We start from the raw sequence: 9,930 nt of genomic DNA, 5'->3' as shown, positions 1-9,930 counted from the left end.
ATTCCTATTACTTTTGTACTTCACTATTATAAGTCGCTTTGGACAAAAGCGTCTGCCAAATGTAATGTAATGTAGTGTAATGTAATGTAATGTAATGTCATGTAATATCAGCCAGGGAAGGCAAAAGGGCAGTTGCCCAAGCACATTGGGCCATAGCGTCTGCACTTCACTGATCTAAAACGTTGGTATGAATCTAACCTAGACTAAAAAATTTTGAGTCAGGTCTACATTTTCAGCATTAATTATTATTATTGGAAGTTTTTGGATTGATTTTCTTTCACTCTACTACTGCTGCAAAATTTTAAGGTGGAAAAAAAAAAAAAAAAAAAAAAAAAAACACTTGAGCCTAGTTTCCCAAAAGCTTTGTAGCATTAAGGAAGAACTAAACCATACATATTTTTTCATTATTAGCTGAAATGTGTAATGTAATGAAACATACCAGTCCTGCTTAATTTTTTTTATATACATTTGCTAATCTAATCTCTAGCTTTAGATAGGCTAATGTTATTATTTCAGTGTAATTGGTTATCACAGTAATTAAGCAGACTGATTAATAGACTATTCAGACAGTCACATAATATACCATATTCAGCCAATTAAAATAAAACTAAATTAATTATGAAAAATAGATATGCTACCTACAAAAAGACACAGCCATGCCTCAAACCTGAAATATAAATGTGGCTGAATAAATATTTTATGTTAACTGTCATTGTCATTGCAAATGCAGATTATCACCCCGAAAGTTTTCTTAATAAAATAAGAGTTACTTAATAAAACTATTTGAATTTGCCTGAAAACCTTTATCTGTGTTTTATCATCGTCATAAACATGATTAATTAAATGAAAACTTACAAAATAATTAAATAATCATGAAAAGTCACGTTTTTATTCAAATGTGCATATTGATGATGCATTCACTTAATAGTTTTAATTGTTTATTTCAGTTTTTGCCCGGCTTTAAAAGAGCAACTGTTGGAAAGATGTACAGTTCTAATACTCTATGTTCAAATATATATTTTTATTTTATTTAGTTGGTTATTTATTTATTTTCTTAGCAATTTTAAATTTTAGCTGAGGGTGGGGTCAGCAAAAATCAGGGGGTTTAGTTACACTTTAAGAACAGCTTATGAACAGTCAGAGAGGCCCGTCTAGGAATCATCTTATTTGCAGGAATCTTTCCGGAAACCTGGGAAACCCTACCCTCATTGTATGTGGACCAGAAGAAATTCCCAGAATGAATTTCCACACGGCTACAGTTCCTTTATTCTGTTATGATAATGATCTTTTATCACAACATGCTTCCTGTTAGCTCGTTAACCTAAATGTTCATTGTTTATACATCCAAACAGGAACAGGTAGGTCAGTAAATCAGTGAATTATATTTACAATCATATAAACTCATGCTATTATTCTCTAGTGGACAATTAATGCTAATGTGCTCCTTTTAAAAACTCCATTCATTTCTGACATTGACTATCGAGGTTAGATATTGGGTCCTATTTTAGTGATCTATAGGTGAGTTTGATTTAGGGCGTTTTAGTGCTGGGAGATTTTCAATATGAGATCAATGAGGGAAGAGCGGGGAAAAGAGAAAGTTAGTGATATTAACATAATACGTCTTTGGGGAAAAATTTAATGAAACAATATTATTTCATTTTTTTAATAAAGTACAGTGTACAAGAAACACGTTTTCTTTCATTTTTTCCAATTTTAGCTGTTTTTTCATCTCTCACAATCAGAATTTCAGAAAAATAAAAAAATTATATATTTTTTTCTTAATTTTCAGATTTTTTTTTTTGCATTTCGCAAGTTGGATCATACCATCAGATTTGTGTTACAACATACAAAAATGTAAAAAAAAAAAAAAAAAAAATCGGGAGAGGATTTAACTTGGCTGAAACAAAAAAAAACAAAATAATTTTAAAAAGTAGATAAAAAAAATTTCTTCTTCACTATACATACATATACTTATAATGAGAAAAAAAAGTTTAAATAATTTTTACATTTTATTTTACATAGTACAATGTAATTCAATAGAAATACAATTTTACATTTTCCTTTTTAATAAAAAAAAATCCACTCCCGAATGATTCATAATAACGAACACACTGCGCATTTAAAATTACATGTGCAAATAAGAGATGCAGAATTAAGTATAACAATGAGTCATATACATAATAAAAGCCCTTACTGTATAATTACATCCACAAAAGGGCATTATTCTTATTTTAAATCACAAAAAAATACGTGTGATTTCACAGATTCATACAAAACACAAAATACACTGTGCATTAACTTTTTGTAATACAATAATTATTATTGCAATTATTATCACACAAGATCAGGGTTGAATCCAAAAGCAGTTTATTGTACAAAAATACAAATTTATAGTCACAGAACTTTAATAGCAGATAAAAATAAAACGCTACAAATGTCAGAAATCAAATGTCTGATTAGAAGGTGAGGTCAGGTGCGCTACTGCTCATTTTGGGGCGAGTGCGACCTCCTGTGGGGAGGAGGCGCATTACCAGGGTGATTGATGAGATTTAATCTGATAATACAGATTTAAAAAGAAGAATAATGTGATTCAATCTAATAATATAATTTCATAAATGTAAGTAATTCAATCTGATACAGATTTTAATAAATTTAAGTGGTTCAATTTGAAATATACAGATTTTAATACTTAGAAATGCATTTATTCCCTTCAGTTCTGAGTGTTGTATATCAACCTGAATTCATGTATAAATACAGTCAAAGTTCTCAAACACTGTCAGAAATAAAATCACTGTAGAGGTAGAGTTTTCTGTACCAACAAACTCAAATGTAGCAGCAACTCTACAACATGATGTTTCAGCTCCCAGTTCCTCTCAGCGGAGGTAAAGTATGATAGACAGAAGGCAGAGGATGGAGATCCGTAGATCAGGAAACTTCATTCCAGCATCATCTGAGGAGATAAATAATATAAAAACAGAACTATTGGTAGTTTTACATTATAATATATTATACAATCTTGTATTCCCAGTTATTCTGGAGCACATATGCTGTAATACTATTATAACATTGTAATAAAGCATCTATATTTACTCACTGTGTGCAGGCGATGTTCCCTTGAAGAGTTCTTCACGAGTTTCTTTTGGGGGGAAAATAAAAGATCTTAGGATTGTCTTGAGTTCAGAGCATGATCTCAGTTTACAAAGATAGTAACAGTGATTGATTTTTGGGCTGGATTTAGCAGCTGAAAGAATGTAGTCTATATGAATTTTATTTTGTTTTTAATTCACATTCTACATTTCCCACTTAAACTTAAAATGCGTTATTAAAAAAAAAATGTATAGGCACTGCAGGTATCAGTACAGACAACATATGGTTAAAAAGAGCCTGTCCATTCTGTTTGTTGAATCTACATCTTAGTTTATAGTGAAATATACAGTGAGACAGGTGGCAAATAAGTTCCTTCAAACTTTAAACATAAGTATGATATATTAACAAATTGCAAAGCAAAGTTCTATATAAATCTAACTTCATTTAATCATTTAAGCATGTGAAACTCATTGTTCTTACTACTTCAATTACTTTTTAATACTTGAGGGAACCAAACATGATTCTGGTTGTTTGATGGGTTTAATAATAATAATAATAATAATAATAATAATAATAATAATAATAATAATTGTAGTATTTAAAAAAAAAAAACACCATATGAACTTTAACTATGACTGTTACTCAGATTAACGTTAGCAATTCTGTGTGGAGCCGCGCTGAGCTGAGTGACCCGTCAGTGAGCGGCGGAGGAGAGGAGTGAGGAGAGAGAGAGAGGTTTATGAGGTGAGGAGATTCAGATATATAAACTGTTTTGGTTGTTTGTGATATCAGGCTGTAAATGAGAGATTTATGAGGGTTAGTTTAAGTTAAAGTAGCGAGTTATAGGTGTGAGGGTTTATTATTAATGCTGTTGCAGACAGAATAACTTTAATTTCGTATCTGAACTGCTTTACTGAGCAGCGTTAGCCCTGTGCTACTGAGATCAGTTAGCTTAGCTAGAGTTATTAAACTTATCACAACTCTTTATTAATCTTCTGTTCTGCAGCACCAGCGTTTACTAACTCACTACAGCCCGGTATACTGCTGCAGTTCTGAGGAGCTGGGGCAGTTTTAACTTAATACTGATCAGTCTGTATAAACTCATCTGAGAAAAAAGGCTGCTGATATCAGAGAGGCTTTTCAACAGACAGACAGACTGGTTGCCAAAAATCACATTAATAAATTATAACCAAAATCTGACCATTTTATTTAGTTTTATTAAATAGCTAGCTAACCAGTCAGGATGGTAAGACTTTTATGTTGTTCAGAATTTATATTATATTTGTTTAATGACCAAGCTAAACTGATTTAATCTGTGTGTGTTTCAGATTCAACTATCCTTCCTACTGGAGAGGATGAAGATGAAGAGAGGGAGAAAAATGAACAACGAATAAAAAAAATAAATAAAACTACTTAAAAGACTTGTCATTCTTGTATTTTGTGGGAAATGTATTTGTGTAAATATGCAAGTGAGGGAAAAATTATATTAAATAAAATAACTAAAAAAATTTTTAATTTACATTTTATTGCCAAATATGATCCCCAGTTTTCCCGAAACTGACTGGTTCTAGCATATTTTATTTACATCAGTAATGCATATATGTTGCCTTTATGTTTAATGCAGTCAGTAAAAGATAATGTATAACAATAAGGATCATGTGTTTAAATATTTCTGCTAGAAAAGGAAATTCTGAGGTGAAATGGAAAGGCAGGAATTAATTAACATTTTGGTATTTATCTTTGAAACTTTTTGATAATTGTTTTGTTGCATAAGCAAGTGTAATGGGCTCCCATATTAAGTGCATTACGGTAGGGGCGCTACTGCGTCTATTACGGTAGCTGAGGGCTGTAGCGTAAGCTAGGAATGGCGGCAGCCAGTGGGTCAGTAGTGTGTATGTACTCGGCCATGCTGCGTGGGCTCTGGGAACACTAAAAGTAAGTAAAATAGCGTTTTTATTGTGCTTACTCTGAGAATTAAACCCATTTTTAATGTATAGGTAGTCAGCATGGCTCTGTGTGAAGCAGAAACGGTCTTTTAGTGGCTATAATTAAATGTAGTTGTTATTGTTTGTAGCTCAGAGGGAAACACTCTATTGTGCTGGGGATTGCTGGCCACTGAGGGGAGCTGTGGCTGCATTTAAAGGGTTAGTATTCGATATGAGTTTAAAGGGGGAAATTCTGAGCATGTATGCTTAATGGTGTATTATGTGATCTGTAGGTGCGGATTTTGGTGGATAACTTTGGTGTGGAGCCCACATGAGATTCTTATGGTTGTCATGGTTGCTGTATATGGTAGGTTGTTTTTTTTAAGATAAATACAGTGAACCTGTATATTCTGCAAGGAGGTAAAATATATTAATTTAGTTTTTTTCTTGATTGCAGATTTAATCTATGTCACTGTTTTATCACTGTGAAACATATATTTTGCTAGTATCTGTTTGTTGTATATTTTTAGTAAATTGGCCTAATGAAGTAGATTCTATCATTGATGCTGTTTTTTACAATTGAGTATTTTTGGATTAAATAAAGGTAAAAGCTGTTTCAAATTAATTTGCCCTCCCATTTCGGTTGATTCATCTTTTTGTTCAGAACCTGCTTAGTGTTACAGTTTTGGCGTCACGAACAGTTGTTTATTATTATAATTATTTTATTTTCTTTTTTTTTATTAATTTTTTTGTCTGTGGGTTGGCATATAGTTTGAAGTTAGTATCATAGTATATAAAACAGTGACATAGATAGAAGACAGTGTAACTCTGGTGGGAAGCCCTAACATTGGACCACATTAGAAGACTCCAAGGTACAGGATGTCTGTTGTGGAGCTAGAAGAGGAGCTAACGGCCTTACGTGGAAGACTGGTCAGAGAAAAGACTGAGATGGATAAATTGAAAAATCAAAATGATGTACTGACCGCCCAGTTATTGGGCAAGGGACAGACTCCACCTGGGAAAGCTAAGAGCCCACAAAGTTCTTGCCCACCTTCACCTGCTGTGTCTGCTCCTGCAAGTAATTTGGTTACCTCAGTTGAAGTGATGTATGTACCTAAGGATAAAAAGAATGTAATATTTTCGGGTCAACCAGGTACTATGCCCTTCCATGAGTGGGTAGATGAATTACAATGTTCATTTAATTTTCGGCGTTATGGGGCAAGGGAGCAAGCAGCTTTTCTTTATGATCATTTAGAAGGTGAGGCAAAGCAGGAGATTAGACATAGCTCCATTGAGATTAGGAGAAATCCTACTTTAATACTGGATACATTGAAAGAAGCATATGGACAGCCATTTTCACTTACAATTGCCCAAAAGAGATTTTTCGATAGGAAACAGAAGGAAGGAGAGGGCTTACGAGAGTTCTCACATGCTTTGCTGTCTCTGTCTGAGGATATTAATAGGTGTAATGGGGGAGTGGAACTGTGCAGTGACCAAACAGTACGAAACCAGTTTGCAGAGAATGTAAGGGACCCATTTTTGCGCAGGGAACTGAAAAGGTTAATTCGACAGGACCCCGAGACTAAGTTTAGCTCCCTTCGTAGAGAAGCAATATTGTTTTGGGAGGATGGTCAGATGAGTGGGAAAAATGCTCATGTACATGAAATGGGGGCAGAGGGAGTTGAATGTGCAAGGGTTATTGGTAGTACTTCTAACCTTGATTCTTTCATTTCTGAATTTAGGGATATGTTAAAGAAACAGGAGGAGAAGCTGGAAGGACTTACACAGAAGGTAGAAGCTCTACAAATGCAGAAAGGTAGGCGTATGGGGCGATTAAGACAGGAACCTAGGTTTGATTCTGCTGGTAGGCCAATATGTTTTAAATGTCAAGGGGTTGGTCATATTGCTAGGTTATGTCGAGCAGGAGCCACTAACCCAGATTTGAATTATAGTCAAGGAGTACTTCCAGAACAGACACGGGTTGTGGGGCAGGTGCAGGAGCAGCAGGGAAACTTCAGCCCCCTGTAGTGCAGAGCCAACTTACAGGTGGGGGGCAGCCAGGCTCAGGAGACATTATTAGTCCTTCTAAAGAGGTACTTGGCACTTTGATGAGACCAACACCAGTAATTGAAGTAGATATGGGTGGTGTGGTGGTCCCTTGTTTGTTGGACACTGGATCCATGGTCACCATTATTACAGAGAGTTTTTTTGAAGAACATTTTGCATGTAGAGGTGAGGATCTGTTGAAAAATTGTGGGTGGTTGACCTTAAAAGCAGCAAATGGTCTCTCCATACCATATTTGGGTTTTTTGCAAATGGACCTTAAAGTTATGGGAAAAGTTATTCCCCAATGTGGAATACTGGTTGTAAAAGACTCTGTAGACCCTCTAACGAAGTCAAAAAGAGAAATTGTCCCTGGCCTGCTTGGCATGAATGTAATAAAGGAATGCAGTGAATTGTTGCCTTGTAAGATTAATCTTTCATTGAAAAAATGTCCTGTGTTGTCTGAAGGCTTTGTTAAAGTAATGTCTACATCGGCCGTTGTGGTACCTGCAGGGTCCATGTGCTTAGTCCCAGCCACTGGTTTTCAAAGTACGTTGACTACAGGGTATTCTGCGTTAGTAGAAGGATTGGAATTGGACGAAGGGGTTTTGCCAACTAACCTTTTTGTGGCGTCTGCGTATGTGTGGGTTGAGGGTGGGCAGCTAATGGTGCCAGTAGTCAATGTGGGCTCTATTGATAGAACTTTACAACCACATACACGTATAGCACGTCTAGTTCAAGGGGACATTGTTGCAGGGGGAGGACAGTCAGTGCAATTTCAGGAGTTGACTTGTGGTGAGGTGCAGGTGTTTGTAGGTTTACATGAGGCTGCAGTTGGTGATCAGCAAGGGGGTACCAGCAAGGAAGCACTTAACCTGGATAGTCCACATTTATCAGAGCTTCAGTCTAGGCAAGCAATAGAATTATTAAGAGAATATGCAGATGTTTTTGCATATAGTGATAATGACTTGGGGTGTACAGATTTAATCCAACACCAGATACCCCTGATTGATAATGCTCCAGTAAAGCAGCGCTATAGAAGGCTTCCTCCCAGTCAATATGAGGAAGTCAAAGCCCACATTAGACAGCTACTGGAGCGAGGTGTCATTAGGGAGAGTAGCAGCCCATACTCCTCACCTCTTGTGATTGTGAAGAAGAAGGATGGAGCGTTAAGGATGTGTGTGGACTATAGACAATTGAATTGGAAAACTCGGAAAGATGCCTACCCTCTTCCAAGAATTGAAGAATCTATGGATGCTTTAAGTGGTGCTCAGTGGTTCTCAACTCTGGATCTCGCTAGCGGCTATAATCAAGTGGTGGTGGCTGAGGAGGATAGGCACAAGACTGCATTTTGCACACCTTTTGGCTTATATGAATGCAATAGAATGCCTTTTGGGTTATGCAATGCTCCAGGAACTTTCCAGCGTTTAATGGAGAGAATCCTGGGAGATCAACATTTCCAGTCTTTGTTACTTTATTTGGATGATGTTGTGGTGTTCTCTACTTCTTTTGAGCAGCATCTGCTGAAGCTTCAACTAGTATTGTCCCGGTTTAGAGAATGTGGCCTTAAAGTGAAGTGGAGCAAATGCTCCTTCTTTCAGCGGCAAGTGTCATACCTGGGACATGTCATTTCTGCAGATGGGGTATCCACAGATCCAGAGAAGGTCAGAGCGGTGGCGGAGTGGCCATGTCCTAAAAATAATACAGAGGTGAGATCGTTTCTTGGTTTCGCTGGTTACTATCGGCGCTTTGTGAAATATTTTTCACGGATTGCAGCCCCGTTGCATGCTTTGTCAGGTGCTACTTCTTATAAAGCAAAACAGCGCAGACCATGTCTTTCCTTTGCACAGTCGTGGACTGGAGAGTGCGAAGAGGCATTCCAGCAGCTAAAGCATAAATTAGTGTCAGCCCCAGTACTAGCTTATGCAGATTTTTCAAAGCCATTTTTTGTAGAAATTGATGCAAGTCATCAGGGACTGGGGGCAGTACTTTCCCAAGATGGAGACCAGGGAAGAAGGCCAATAGCATATGCCAGCCGTGGATTAAGGCCATCAGAAAGAAATATGGAAAACTATAGTGCCATGAAGTTGGAGCTCCTGGCCCTGAAGTGGGCTGTCACAGATAAGTTCCGTGAATACCTTTTGGGCCATCAGTTTACGGTGTTTACTGATAATAACCCACTGAGTCATTTAAAGACTGCTAGACTCGGGGCTATTGAACAGCGGTGGGTTTCTGAATTGGCTAGATTTGATTTTGACATCCAGTATAGGCCAGGTAAACAGAATGGCAATGCTGATGCACTTTCTAGGCAGGCACGGATTTCTTTGGAGGGGAATCCTGTTGGAGGTGCAGCTGGGGTAGCAGAAGCTGCTTTTGTTAATGAACAAGGCACTATGTCTACTTTCCCTGTCTATCAGAACAGTTTTCTGGTAGCCCAACAAAAAGCAGACCCCATAATATCATCTTTTCAGAAGTATTGGACACGAGGGGTAAAGCCCAATAGGGCTGAGAGGGCCACGGAAGAGGGAAGGACTTTAGAGCTGGTTAGACAGTGGGATAAGCTAAAGAATGAGGAGGGGGTTCTTTATCGCCATTTCACTGATACTCAATGTGGCTATGTGAGACAATTAGTGTTACCTAAACTTTTACAGAAAAAGATCCTCCATTGTATGCATGATGAGCATGGGCACCAGGGGGTGGAGAGGACTTTTAAGTTGGTAAGGTCTAGGTGTTATTGGCCTGGGATGCATCAGGACATTGAGAATTATTGCAAAAATTGTGAGAGATGTACAGTAGCCAAGGCCCCATTGCCACGAGTAATTACAGAAATGGGGAGTTTAATGGCATCAAAACCCCTGGAAGTGATTCCCATGGA

The 9,930-nt window shown here is 37.0% G+C and overlaps 1 protein-coding gene across 2 annotated transcripts; it reads left to right on the top strand.

Moving 5' to 3' along the window:
- Positions 1-4,868: 4,868 nt before the first annotated feature.
- On the top strand, positions 4,869-7,103 carry LOC125790066 (uncharacterized). Of its 2 annotated transcripts, none has more exons than XR_007430007.1 (3): positions 4,869-5,379; positions 5,470-5,884; positions 6,755-7,103. XR_007430007.1 is itself a non-coding variant. In XM_049473174.1 (3 exons), exon 3 carries the CDS (start codon positions 5,892-5,894, stop codon positions 7,038-7,040), a length of 1,149 nt encoding a protein of 382 aa, XP_049329131.1. In that variant the 5' UTR covers positions 4,869-5,022; positions 5,162-5,379; positions 5,470-5,891; the 3' UTR covers positions 7,041-7,103. The 2 variants fall into 2 exon arrangements, 1 of the variants encoding a protein (XP_049329131.1); XM_049473174.1 differs by having other exon boundaries at positions 4,869-5,022; positions 5,162-5,379; positions 5,470-7,103.
- Positions 7,104-9,930: the final 2,827 nt, after the last annotated feature.

Source organism: Astyanax mexicanus, unplaced genomic scaffold (genome assembly GCF_023375975.1).
Source record: "Astyanax mexicanus isolate ESR-SI-001 unplaced genomic scaffold, AstMex3_surface scaffold_34, whole genome shotgun sequence".
Classification (NCBI taxonomy): Eukaryota; Metazoa; Chordata; class Actinopteri; order Characiformes; family Acestrorhamphidae; genus Astyanax; species Astyanax mexicanus.
Note: the sequence above shows the minus strand (reverse complement) of the source record. Positions and strands in the feature narration are given on the sequence as shown.

What these genes read in the sequence shown, in the direction of transcription:
- LOC125790066 (XM_049473174.1), top strand. Translation starts at nt 5,892, where the DNA reads ATGTCTGTTGTGGAGCTAGAAGAGGAGCTAACGGCCTTACGTGGAAGA.